This window comes from Pseudophryne corroboree, chromosome 9, assembly GCF_028390025.1.
Source record: "Pseudophryne corroboree isolate aPseCor3 chromosome 9, aPseCor3.hap2, whole genome shotgun sequence".
Taxonomy (NCBI): domain Eukaryota; kingdom Metazoa; phylum Chordata; class Amphibia; order Anura; family Myobatrachidae; genus Pseudophryne; species Pseudophryne corroboree.
Genome location: NC_086452.1, coordinates 85,412,175 through 85,426,113, shown reverse-complemented (window position 1 = coordinate 85,426,113; position 13,939 = coordinate 85,412,175). Strand labels below are relative to the sequence as shown.

The window sequence follows — 13,939 nt, the reverse complement described above, 5'->3', positions numbered from 1 at the left end:
ACCATCGGGATAGTGAGCCGTCGGGCTCACGGAGGAGGTCATGTGACTGTCTGTCAGCCGACCGGCGGTCACATGACTACCACCCCTGATTTGCCTATGTAAGCAATATGATTTTGCCTTAAAGAAATGCAGCTTTAAATTTTGCAGCTAAATGGCAGAAACATTGGCACTTTTGTCAAAATTTAGGCTATTACATTTGACTGTAGGGTTACCAGAGGTTCACTTTTGTAAGCAGTCACAGCAGTTTTAATTTATTTTCCCCTGCAAATTGGCTGTCTAATGTCAAGTGAGCGCAGGTTATGTATCGCTCTTATTAAAGTGCAAGATTACTACAGTAGGATCTTGGTGCAAACATTGCTATTAGAAAATTTTAAATCTTTGTGAATATATATATATATATATATATATATATATATATATATATATATATATATATATATATATATATATATATATCTCGTACACATTTGAAATTGCGCTAACAGCATTATAGCAGCCTAGTGAACAGCGATCATTAACACAATAGTAGAAATGGTTAGACAGCCATGAACAAATATTGATAACTCCGCCCCCCACCTCCCTATTATATTGCAATTGGCTGTCTAAACTGACGGTAGCTGAGACAGCCAATCACAGGAGGAATAGTGACGCTGAAAATTGCATCATAGAGCTAAATGCCATTTACAGCATGGGGTATATTTAAGTGAACATATACAGTATGCTCATACTATGTTCATTGATTACTACACAGAGCATGATTGTTAAACTTAAGGCTACATATGAACAAGGAATAGGTCATAATCAATGGCTATTACTATATTAGCCTGGCTGACACTATATTAGCTCTAAAATCTTTTTAATATTTTTACCTATATATACTGTAAATTGTCTCAGAGTTTGAATATAATTATTAATTGAATCTTCGGTTTTGCAAACCGAAGTTTGTGGGATTTGCGTTTCTGCAGCAAATATATAATCTACAAATTAATTTAATCATTATCGAAATAATGGATTCATCCTATCATTTATATCTTTGTTTTCTGTTTCAGACAGACATTTACTCTGGAGCCCTTTTTATCCAGGTCGCACTCGGTTGGAACATTTACCTGGCCACGGTTGTATTACTGGCCGTGACAGCAATTTACACCATTGCCGGTAACTATCGATATACTGCATCTAGTTCAGTGGCTTCCAAACGCGGTCCTCAAGGCATCCTAGGGCCGGGCCAGCCATGCAATCGCACAGGGCACCGGCCTGCGGCCACTGTGTGCAGTATTCTATGAGGTCTTGGCGGCCGCATAGAATACTGTGAAAATATCCCTCCCAAAATAGCAGCAGCCTGAGAGGACAGTTTTGATGGATACTAGAGGAGCCTCTGGCCATTTTGGGAGGGACATTTAGACAGAGCACGCAGGAAGAAGGCAGGCAACAGCACAGCAGTGCCAGGAATGTGGTGGCTGCGGAGGGAGCAGACTAGCAGCAGCAGCAGCATGAAACAACCCCTGACAATGAACAGGATCAGGTACAGTGGCAATTTTAAGGGGCATTGTGATTATTACTATGTGAGGCATGGTGCAAGGGGCATTACTGTGTGGGGCATAACAAGGGGCATTACTGTGTGGGGCATACTTATGTGCAAGGGGCATTACTGTGTGGGGCATAATAAGAAGTATTACTGTGTGGGGCATAACAAAGGGTATTACTGTGTGGGACATACTTTGGTGCAAGGGGCATTGCTGTGTGGGGCATAATATGGTGCTAAGGGCATTACCGTGTGGGGCATAATAAGAGGTATTACTGTATGGTGCATAACAAGGGGCATTATTGTGTGGGGCATACTTTAGTGCAAGGGGCATTGCTGTGTGGGGCATAATATAGTGCTAGGGGCATTACTGTGTGGGGCATAATAAGGTGCAAGGGGCATTACTGTGTGGGGCATAATAAGGTGAAAGGGGCATTACTGTGTGGGGCATAATAAGGTGCAAGGGGCATTACTGTGTGGGGCTTAATATGGTGCAAGGGGCATTTCTGTGTGGGGCATAATAAGGTGCAAGGGGCATTGCTGTGTGCGGCATAATATGGTGCAAGGGGCACAACTGTGTGGGGCATAATATGGTTCTAGTGGCAGTACTGTTTGGGGCACAATATGGTTAAGGTAGTAGGTAGAATTTTACTGCAAGACCATGCCCATTTTTCGGGGGGTGGGGGCACAAAGGTTATGGTCATTAGCCTAGACTCACCGGGGATTTTATTGTTAGCCGAGTTCCAGGGATGGTGATGCCAGTCTGCATTGTATTGTTATGATACAATCTATGTTCATTGGGTCTACAGTATGTAGTATACAATACTACAGATGGACCTCATCACACTTGCAGTCTCTGCCATCCCAGTAGTTAAGCCACTAATTTCATCTCCATGAAGACATCATCCAACGTACACAGTGAATTTACTGAAACTGGACCTCAACAAGAGTTTAATGTAAATTCAACTTGTGCCTTTCTTTTCCTGCAGCTGGCTCTTTCTTTTAAGTATGCATGCATATCAATTCACCCTGAGCATCACTATGCCTAGCATCTTGCACTGATGGCTCCCTGTGACAGGAGAACTGGGACTGGGAGTTGAAGCAATATGTATCCTAGGTCGGCCACCCCAGATTTCTTTTGGTTGTAATAATGCATTGCCTATGATTAAGGAGATGGTTAGGAATAGGCTAATGTCACTATGACAGGTAAGACCAGGGAGGATTAATAGGACACCTTCCTTCCTACACACTTACTACAGCCAGTCCATAGAGTGGACACTGGAAGCTCTTTAACTTCTTGAACATTGTTGATGCACGGTCACCAGTAGTTCACTCTCTACGATCTAAACTGTCATAACTATACAAGGCCCCCACTGTTGTGTGCAGTGCCCTCCTCTGGACAGAGTTGTACATGCCGGCATACCTGGAGTACCTATGGGGCTGGTCCTGCGTGTAGATGCGGCCACAGTACAGTAAGGGGGTGTAAACACAAAATGCATCCAAAGGTGGACACCTAACAGGCACAATTAAGCCTGTCTTGAAGGAGATGTCTTGTAGATACTCTCCCTCTGGTGCAAGTTGCAAGACCCTAGAACGGACCTATCCCTAATTACCTTTTGTAGAAACAACCCTCCAGTGCTGTGCATGTGCCCCTGCAGCTGATCTACATAGCACTGAATGGGTTCCAGCCAGCAGGCACTTCTGCCTTCCAGTTCTGAGATTTGGATGACACTGTAGTACCCTCAAATCAGCATTGTCTCGCCTTAATCAGTACAGTTGGGCTCAAGTTCGGATTTTACTTGGGGGATGCAACAACTCCCCAGTAAATTCTACCACCACAGTGAGCCAGTCGGAGTTCGTGCACTGGCTTCACTGGCATTAGCTTCCCATTGAAAGTGTTATGGAAGTGATATACCAGACAGGCAGTCCCAAGAGAAGGTGTTTTCTACCACTGGAACTCCCAGTCCAGACTGCGATGAGCAGAGAGCTTTCAATGGAAAGTCATGCCCCATCCTTTCCATCAGCTCTACCTGGCTTATAGGGGCTGCAGCCAATGCAGTCCCTAGAAGCCGGTGTTTGTGTATATATGCCTGTCCCATGAGTGTTTGTGCACACACACTCGTCCAAGCATCTGACAGATACATTTGCATGCACAATGGATCTAGAAGGGGTGCCACAACAGTTGGAACAGCAGCGGTGTTCCAGCACGGGTAGCTCCCCTCACCTAAAAAAGTAGTAGCCACCACTGGTTGGGATATACTCTGAAATGTCAGTAGCTCTGTGAAGCTTCTTCAAGGATCGTCTTTCACAAGCTTTGATGCTGTGTCTATTATGTATTCTCATTGCCTTGACATTGCGTAATTAAGAAAATGCTTAGCCTTATTATCACTGCTGGGAGTACCGATTGATTTTGCTGCTATGATTGGTCGCTGCTTGTTCATTAGTCTGTCTGGGCAATTGATTTACTGCCTGTAATATCATCAGCTCACTTAGGACCCAATTCAGTAAGGATTGCAAATTCCACAAAGTAGCAGAATTTGCAATCCTCTTGATCGCATGCTGGGGGTCGCCCATCGCAGGGCAAGGCCGCACAGCATGCTTACCGTGCCCCCCCCCCCCCCCCCCCCAGCCAAGCTGAAATTGCAGTCGCATCGCATTTTCAGCATGATCGCTAAAAGTAATGAAACCTACTGCTCTCTGTTTGCACCGTTACGCCTCGGATACCCAGTCGCAGCTACAGCAATGCTCCGTCTCCACCTTGGAAATGGAGCGTTGTTGCCCAGCGAATGCATCTGCATGGTTGACAGGCAGATGTGATCGCATTTACTGCGAGGTGCCCATGGTAAATGCCGGTGCATGTGCAGGACAGGTCCTTTGCATGCGCCCGCGGGGACTTAGTAGTTTTTGTGGTTGGATCGCTCTTTGCAATCCAACCTGAATAGGGCCCTTAGTCATTGTGCTACTGTATGTATCAGTTGGAAGTCTGCTTGTTTGACCCAGCTTATTTTTACCATTCTTGTCTGCCACCTGCCCTGACCTCTGCTTGTTCTAACTATTTCTTGCTTGCCACCTGTCCTGTCCTGACCTCTACTTGTTCAAACTATTCCTTGTCTGCCACCTGTACTAATTTCATTTTGTTTTGATTATCTTAGTCTGCCTCTTGCCCTCATCATAGTTTGTGTCCCAACAATTCTGTTAGTTGCATGCACTGATTTTGATTCCATATAGGCAGAGGTGTGACTAGGGTTTTCGGAGCCCAGGGCAAGATGAAGACTGGTGCCCCCCCCCCCTTCCAAAACAAAAAAACAAAACACACACATAAAAAGAAGTATGTGCGTGGTGAAAAAAATGGGCGAGGACACTCACCAGAAGGGGTGTGACCACAGAAAATGGGGTGTGCCAACATGACTATCACCTACCCCCTGTGTCGCCTCCCAGCACACTATCACCTACACCTTGTGTCATCTCTCAGCACACCTTCATTCAATTTTTGCACAGTACGCATGCAGAGGCCCCTTTTTACACAGTGCCAGATACACAATTGCCCCACAGTGCCAGATACACAATTGCCCCACAGTGCCAGATACACAATTGCCCCACAGTGCCAGATACACAATTGCCCCACAGTGCCAGATACACAATTGCCCCACAGTGCCAGATACACAATTGCCCCACAGTGCCAGATACACAATTGCCCCACAGTGCCAGATACACAATTGCCCCACAGTGCCAGATACACAATTGCCCCACAGTGCCAGATACACAATTGCCCCACAGTGCCAGATACACAGTGCCCCACAGTGCCAGATACACAGTGCCCCACAGTGCCAGATACACAGTGCCCCACAGTGCCAGATACACAGTGCCCCACAGTGCCAGATACACAGTGCCCCACAGTGCCAGATCCGCAGTGACAGATACATTGCCCCACAGTGCCAGATATACACTGCCCCACAGTGCCAGATATACACTGCCCCACAGTGCCAGAAACATATTGCCCTACAGTGTCAGATCCAGTGCCAGTTACAATGCCCCACAGTGCCAGTTACAATGCCCCACAGTGCCAGTTACAATGCCCCACAGTGCCAGTTACAATGCCCCACAGTGCCAGTTACAATGCCCCACAGTGGCAGATACAATGCCCCACAGTGGCAGATACAATGCCCCACAGTGCCAGTTACAATGCCCCACAGTGCCAGATACAAGCCCCCCCCCCTCCCCCCGCGCGCGCACCGCCGCTTGCTTCAGTCAGGATTCCGTCAGTCACCGCTGCCCTCTTCATGAGGTCCGGTCTCCGGCAGCGGCTATCTTAAATGTGGCGCAGGTTCGTTAGCCAATCAGAGCTCGCGGACCGGCAGCCAATCAGGAGCCGGTGCGCAAGCTCTGATTGGCTAACGCCACCGGAGACCAGACAGACACGCAGCGGCAGTGAGCACATTGAGGGGCAGGAGAGACGCTGCGCTCTCCTCCCCTCACATTGCAGCGGGACGGGGGTGGGTGGGCATGATGCCCTGGCCGCCGGCGGCGACCCCCTCTGCTGGGCCTGCCAAGGCGCCCAGGGCACGTGCCCCACTCGCCCTGCCTTAGTTACACCTCTGCATACAGGGCCAACTACTGATCTATCATGTCCCGGCACTAAGGGGCATTGCCAAGCATGTGGAAACACGGCTACAACCCATTGATAAATACTGGGGCCCTGTGCAGAAGCTGACGGAGCGTGGATATACCATCTTGTGGATCATAATTATGCTTCACTGGCATGTTCAAGGCCCAGACAGCTCCACCCTAATCTTGCATTTTGCATTACATGTTCACCTGATTGCATTTCTGCTATTATTCTTGTCTTAGCTAAGGGAACTAAAGGAAGATTACAGTAACTTCTACAAATGTTGCCAATAGCAGCCTACCAAATTGCAGATCTCATTTATCTGCTACAGTCTAGAAGTTGAGAGATGGATTCTGACAGGTTGCAATGGACAACATAACCTTTTTTCCATTTGTAAAAGTTTTATCAATACTAACATCTAATCTTTACTATTCTGTTTGTATGAACCAGTCTTTGTAATAAACCTATACTATAGCACACAACATCTGGGGGCAACTGTTTACCGGTAAGGACATACTGCAGTTCTATTGGCTTATTTGGGAAGTTAATTGCATAAATTATGCCACCATACTAAATATGTAAGTGAATTTATATAAAAGAGCCACCTTCAACAGTCCCCAATATACAGTATATGCAAATGGTCCAGCAGCGTATCAGGACTGAAGGTGTCTGAGACATAAGGGTAACTGTTCTTCTGTGCACAACATCAGTGGCGCTGAGAAGGGGGAGGGAGTGATTACTAATTACCCAGTCCTGATGGAGAGGCCCAACATGGGCCCAAGTCTGCCGCATGACCCCCTTACCCCCTCTGTAAATTCTGTTTTTCAGTGTTGTTTATTTTTTTGCAAGGAGGTTTGGCCATGCCTCCTTTATTAGGCCACTCCCTTTTTATCCGGGCCCAGACCTGCTCTATATGGCCCTTCATACCAGACTTCATGCTGGCAGGACCAGAAGGGTATTGCAGTTAATCTACTATATGTGGTCCCAAAAATGACAATAAAATAGAGCATAATATCTTGCATTACGTTTCATATTGGATCAGCACACATTTTAGGTTTTAATGCCCTTAAAGCTGGATAAACACTATACGATATATCGGATGATGTTGCAACTTCTGAGAAGTCCTGTGAGTACCCCTACGGTAACGCAGCATGGCCGCAGTAAGTAAGATGCCAGACCCATTGCAGCTGCGTATACAAATGCAGTCGCAGGTTGGGATATGACCTGTGAAATGGTCACTACATGCCTGCATTTTTGCCGCCACTCTCCGTAACAGCCCCATGACTGTCAAACACTTTGCAAATAAATCCCCTCTGCGACCACCATCACATGACCATCACAGCACATGCACAGGGCGACTTAGATGCATGTGCAGACAGTCAATAATTGCTCAAGTGCGTAAAAAAAAACAGATTTATGTCCATCTCTGAATTAGATCCTTAAAGTGGCTGTGGAAAATAGCCTAAAAGTGGCCTCATGTTGTTGGTGGGGCCAAGTAATCAGCAGGCAAAGCAATGTACAGTATGTATGTAGGTATGTATATGAGAGTGGGTGTGGTCATTGGACAAGGAGGCGTGGACTTTAGACTTTTAAAACTCCGGGAATTGAGAAAGAATGGGGATTATTACAAAGCTTCAAGTTCAGTATTACATGTGACAGGCTTTGATCCCACAGCTCAAAATTTTAATAATCCGCTTAATTTCAGATATGGATCTGATGCAGAGTTAGAAATAATCGGGCTTATTGTATTCAAAAGCAGTCATTAAATAAAATTGTGTACCGTAAACACCCATAAGCAGATCTGTATGCATACAGATGTAGCCACGCTCATCTTACCCGCGGCACAGCTGCATGGGCACACATGCTGCGCCGCACCATGGGTGCACCTTAGTACGCCGAGCTGCGACTAGCTATGCCGCCCATTCATTCCTATGACTGTGTGCATGCATACGCACGCGTTTGTCATAGTCACGGGCACACTAGTCGCACCTGCTTTGCCGCGGATAAGGCACTCAGCGGCAAAGCTCAATGTGGCTACCAGGGCCGTAACTAGGTGTGTGCGGAGGGGGCAGGGTAGGGGGCGCTGTTGGCGGCACTTGTCAATGATCTGTTTTAATTAGTTTCACTTGCAACTTCCCCCCTTTTTAAAGCCCAGCATCTCCTGACCGTCTCTGTCTTCTACCCCCACCCCTTTTGTTGGAAATATCTATACAACATTCATGAACTCAACTTGAGATTTTTTTGTTATTCAGTCACATTACATTTCAAGATGCTGACATAGCCGGGATTCGAACCCATTGCCTGTGGCATTACAGTCAGACACTCTATTCATTGAGCTATCTGCCTTTACACAGAAAGGTAGATAATTCGAAGATAGAGAATTCTATCTATTTGAAGCTTATCTTGTACTTTGTTAAAAAATGATTAGCATTGCGGCTGAGCAGATCTATGTAGTGTGTGGCTGCAAGAGATTGGATGTGTGGCTGCACACTACATAGATCTGCTGAATTGCAATGCTGATTATGTTTTTACAAAGTACCACTAGCTTTGTATAGTGTTCATAGTTTTTACGCAGGATCAAGTAGCTCAAGAGTAGGGTGTTTCATTAGAATTCAACAGGTTATAGGGTTGAATCAAGTTAAGTGCATGAATGTGGTATACTATAAAGAGGATTTGTGTTCAAACCTATTTTCTTGCAGTGGTCTATAAATGTGTGTGTATTACTTACATAATGTATTACTTAGCATGGGCTTTCTCTGGGATCAATCTTGCTATGATTCTTCCACACAAGGCATGCGCCTTATGTCCCTTTTGAAAAAAGTTAATTCTCTCTCTGGCACAGGGCACCAAAAAGTCAAGTTACGGCTCTGGTGGCTACATCTGTACCTCCCATTATTTGGAAGATGTGTACGCGCCTAAGGCATGCACACAGCATCCATTCGGCACTGCGCTGCTATGCAGAGAGCGATGAGAGTGTGTCCTCCCAACAGTGGTGCAAGTATGCGGGTACGCTCGGGTACAGAGTATCCTTAAGAATTTGGCAGCAGGTACTCCGTACCACCTGCCCCACACTTTGCCATTGCCACAATTATAATGTGCCACAAAGCAGCAAGACCATGGTGCTTGGCAGCATGACGGCTCTTCCCACTTTGTCAGGGTTACTGGGAATGCGACAGTGGCTGTATTTGCCTGTTATAATGGAGGCATTACTATATATTGTTATTAACTTGGGGGCATTACTATATTATTTCTATTATACTGGAGGTATCCCTATATATTTCTATTATACTGGAGGTATCACTATATATTTCTAATATACTGGAGGCATTACTACAGTATATATTTTTAGCCTTGCCTCCAGATAAAAAAAGGGGGCTGTGTTGTGTGGCCATGCCGTTAGTGTCATGTAGCCACTCCCACTAGCAGCATGTGGATACGCCCCCTCATAACCACGCCCATTTTTCGACACTCAGTACCACTAATAAATTATTTCTACTTGCACCATTGCCTCCCAATCATTGGACACTGGGTCTGAAAAAAGGGACTCTCCCACCAAAGTTGTGTCTGCATCTCAAGTTGAGTCTACAACTACATTTATAGTATATGTGCCTGGTTTGCTGCCAGTTATACTCATCAGTGCAGTTCCACCTCTCTAGTCGGAAGTGTACATGCTATTGAAAAATGCGTAAGACTCTGCATTGCCTATGTTGAGTGCACATATTCTGAGCATGCACAGGAAGATGGAGAATTCATGCAAGATACAGTACAGTAAATGGGCACGTTTAACTATACATCAACTTCCAAAGATGTAACTTGTAAAGTGTTTCATATCCTTGTATTACACAGGTGGGCTAACCGCAGTGATCTACACGGACACCCTGCAAACAGTTATCATGGTGGTTGGAGCCTTTATTCTCATGTTCATTTGTAAGTATGCTGTCTTTTTATTCTCCTCACCTCCCAAAGTATCATACTTACCTTTTTAATATTCAGTGGTGTACGTGGGAATTTAGAAGTGGGGGTATGGAATTTCGAATTGAACCCCCCCCACCACCCCACCACCACCCCTTACTTCCTAGCTAGTTAGTCCTCTTGGGAGGATATATAACATACATAGGCCCAGATTTATCAAGCCTTGGAGAGTGATAAATTGCACGGTGATAAAGTACCAACCAATCAGCTCCTAACTGTAATTTTTGAAAGACATCTGTGACATGCAGTTAAAAGCTGATTGGTTGGTACTTCATCACCGTGCAATTTATCACTCTCCAAGGCTTGATCATTCTCTGCCATAATTTTCTACCAAAAAATAAATAAATCATGAAAATGTTATATTTATGTTTTTTGGTGATGGAGATACATTTGTCTTTTCTCCAGTGGCAGTTGCAGCGCAGTCCAAATTTCAAATAGGGGAGCCACACCAACTGCCACCCCAAACACTGCCAAACATTGCTGGCCGGGACTTACTGGCAGCTGGTGTGTCTCCCATATTTGAATTTTGGACTGCGCTGCAACTGCCACTGGAGAAGAGACAAATGTATCTCCATCTCCAGAAAACATAAATATCACATTTTCCTAATTTTCTTTAGATAATTAGGTTTACTAAATACTCCCCTTACTCCCCACATGCTGTCCTTTGTGTATGATCACCTCCATTTCTCTCCTTTACTTAACTCTCTGCAACTATCATTCCCTGCTACCCTTTCAGACCCTTCTTCTCTCTCAACCCCTGTACTTTTCATTGCCTGTTTCCTTCCCCTACTCCCTGCCTATTTCCTTCTCTCACCCCCTGCACTTCTCAATAATTGCTTCTTCTCTAACTCCAAGACCCTCTCACTGATTCCCTCTCACCTAGTTTCTCTGTCCAAGGAGACACAGACCTCTTGGATCAGGTCCCAGTGCCAGGGCAGATAAAAACAGCAGTTTAAACTTGGTGCGGTCCATTTGCCAATCGCGGCTCGCGGAACAGCAATTAGAAACGAGCCGGTCCGTGGCTATTTTTTATTGGCTGCTATCCCGCGAGCCGCGATTAGCACGCAGACGGTGCCAAGTTTAAACTGCCGCCGCCATCTGTCCTGGCACCAGTACCTTATCAGAAATGTGTCCATCTGGGTACACATCTCCGTTGCTGTTGGTGTTCTGCCTGCGCTGGGAAACCCCATTTTCAGTCCCACCGCCGACAGCCAGTGCCACTGTGCTTTAATTGGCAAGCGGGAAGTAGCGGTATGTCCAACCGCCATATACCTCCCCACTTTGATACATATTGCCTTCAATTAATTTTGCCATTCTAAGTGCACTGAGCACCTACATACAGAGGAAGCAGCCATTTTAAGAGTTCTGTGAGCATGTAGGTTAGCAATTCATTTAGAACAAGGTACACTTTGGAATTAGATCTTTTGTGTCTCCATAATGCTACCATTTCATAATGATTTAATAGACTTCATTACCATTGGTTCAGCACACAAAATGGTGGCCTCTGTAGTGAATATAATCAATAAGTTCCCAGCAGGGCAGTAGAGAGCCTGACCTGGCCCAGGTACTTTTCAGGGGCCATGGCCTAATCATGGGAGATGTTGCCCTGCACGCTTAGAAAAAATGCAAATTAAAAAATAGTACTTTTAGTGCCTCCCTGGCCACAAAGCAGCGTGTGCTGGGTTGAGGAGAAGAGCTGCAGCTGCTGCCAGGTAAGGTGTGTGTGTGTGTGTGTGTGTGTGTGTGTGTGTGTGTGTGTGTGTGGGGGAATTGCCCCCCCTCCCCGCTGGACCCCTCTATCAGGCCTGGGCCCGGGTAAATAGTACCCTGCCCCCCCCCCCCCCCCCCCATTCCCCTTTGACACACTGGTTCCCAGTATGGCAGTTTCATTCCCATTTTATGTTTCAGTCATAGGCTAATCTGAACTGTAAAAATGAAAGAGGGCATTTGCAACAGCACAAGATATGTTTTGCAAATCCCTTTGGGTTTGTATATTTGAGCAGCCCAGCACTCTGCAGAGTGTGTGCCTGGATCCCGGTCTTTGGAGACCTCACATTAAACTGAAATTATGCTCAGATTTTCAAGCAAAACAAATATGAATATGCACGAAGTCCAGCAGTGTACACTTTGTTGGCAGAGTATAGCAGATTCCCTGGTGCAGTGATGTCAGTCCACACACTTAATGAACTTAAACAGTAATGCAGGTTTATTCAGTAAAACACAGGTGACTTTGATGTATTATGGATGTAGGTGATTGGCTCCCTTATATCATACAAGTTAACATAGCAGTGGCAGCAGTACTTATCAGTCTGTTTGTGTGGCTGCGGTATCTCAACAGAAGTTGTCTCCAGTGGAAAGGGACGGAGGACTGCACAGCTGTGCAGTCTGACTCCTGCTGTAGAGAAGGTGTAGCGCCCGGCTCTGTAATAGCTCCGGAGCTGCGGTACATGCATGGAAATGCTGTAAGTCTCTCTCACTGACCTCCGCTCCCAGATCCAGGGCCGGATCTAGGGGGGGGGGGGGGGGGGGCGAAGGGGGCGACCGCCCCCCCTAACACAGTCATAGCCACGCCCACTTTTGAGCAGAAGAGAGCTCTCTTGGGAGAGCCTGAGGCAGAACGATGAGCTGCAGCTTTTACCACAGCAGCACAGAGGAGCCAGGAGAGCAAGGGTTACAGAGCATTTGCCCCTCACTTGCTGGTGTGGTGGTACTAGGGCTAATAAATACAATTACCCCATAGCACAGTCACATGTACATAGAACAATCACAAAGCACTATCTCAGTCTCACTCAAAAAGTTCAGTCAGAATTGAGAGAGGAGGAGTTAGGATTGCAGATGGGAGGAGTTGGGACTGTAGAGGGAGGAGTCAAGATTAAACAGTAAACCGCCCCCCCTAAAGAAAAGTCTAGATCCGTCCCTGCCCAGATCTGCATGCTTACTTACTCACTCTAAGATGGAGGATCAGAGCATTACACATACTAAGCTCCGCCTCCGAGAGACACTGGCATAAGGGGATAAACACTAGGGGATGCGCCCATAGCATTCTATGGTAGAAGGAGACAGGCACAGAGCGCATCATCTACTAACACTCCCCCATTTCTGGTCACGTATTTTAATGAGCATGACATTTTATCAAACAATTTCAATAAAGTCATTCCTGAAACCGAAAACATAAATGTGAAGCAAAGCAGTAAGAATAAATCAACATTAGCCATATTCTAGTCTATATTCCATCAGGAATGCATGTAACAAGTGTGACGACAGTCTCTTTGTCATTATGTCAGCAATATTTTCTTCACTTGCAACATATTCCACATTGATGGACTTGTTTTCCACCAACTCACGGATGTGCTTAGACCGTCCATGATGTTTGTGCTACAAGAAAGATCAATTGCTCCCTTGTTATCACTCTTTATGTTGATGATCTCACTGTGGTAAAGAACACCAGGAAAGACTTGCAAGGCTTGACATGTTTACACTGGAAAAGAGGAGACTAAGAGGGGACATGATCAACATTTATAAATATTTAAGGAGACAATACACAGAACTTGCAGGGGATCTGTTTTTGGTAAGATCAACACAAGACACGTGGATACCCGCTTAGGTTAGAGGAGAGGAGATTCCGTACACAGAGGCATAAAGGATTTTGGACGAGAGAGTAGTAATGGCAGACTTGGTCAATACTTTTAAGAATGGGCTAGATAAATTCCTAATGGATAAGGATATATAGGGTTAGAGTGCATCGATCAGGCACTATAATTATAATAAAATGAGGGGGGAAAATCCACAACGGTCGACTTTGTCAACAGATAAAATTAGTCCTGAAAATAATACAGCGT

The 13,939-nt window shown here is 45.8% G+C and overlaps 1 protein-coding gene across 8 annotated transcripts in view; it reads left to right on the top strand.

Moving 5' to 3' along the window:
* The window catches only part of SLC5A9 (solute carrier family 5 member 9), a 166,506-nt gene that overhangs the window by 102,675 nt on the left and 49,892 nt on the right, over positions 1-13,939 (top strand). For all 8 annotated transcript variants that reach the window (XM_063939579.1, XM_063939582.1, XM_063939583.1 and 5 more), the window contains 2 exons: positions 1,050-1,155; positions 9,975-10,055. In XM_063939579.1, coding sequence (XP_063795649.1) covers positions 1,050-1,155; positions 9,975-10,055 — 187 coding nt within the window. The remainder of the gene's footprint in view (positions 1-1,049; positions 1,156-9,974; positions 10,056-13,939) is intronic.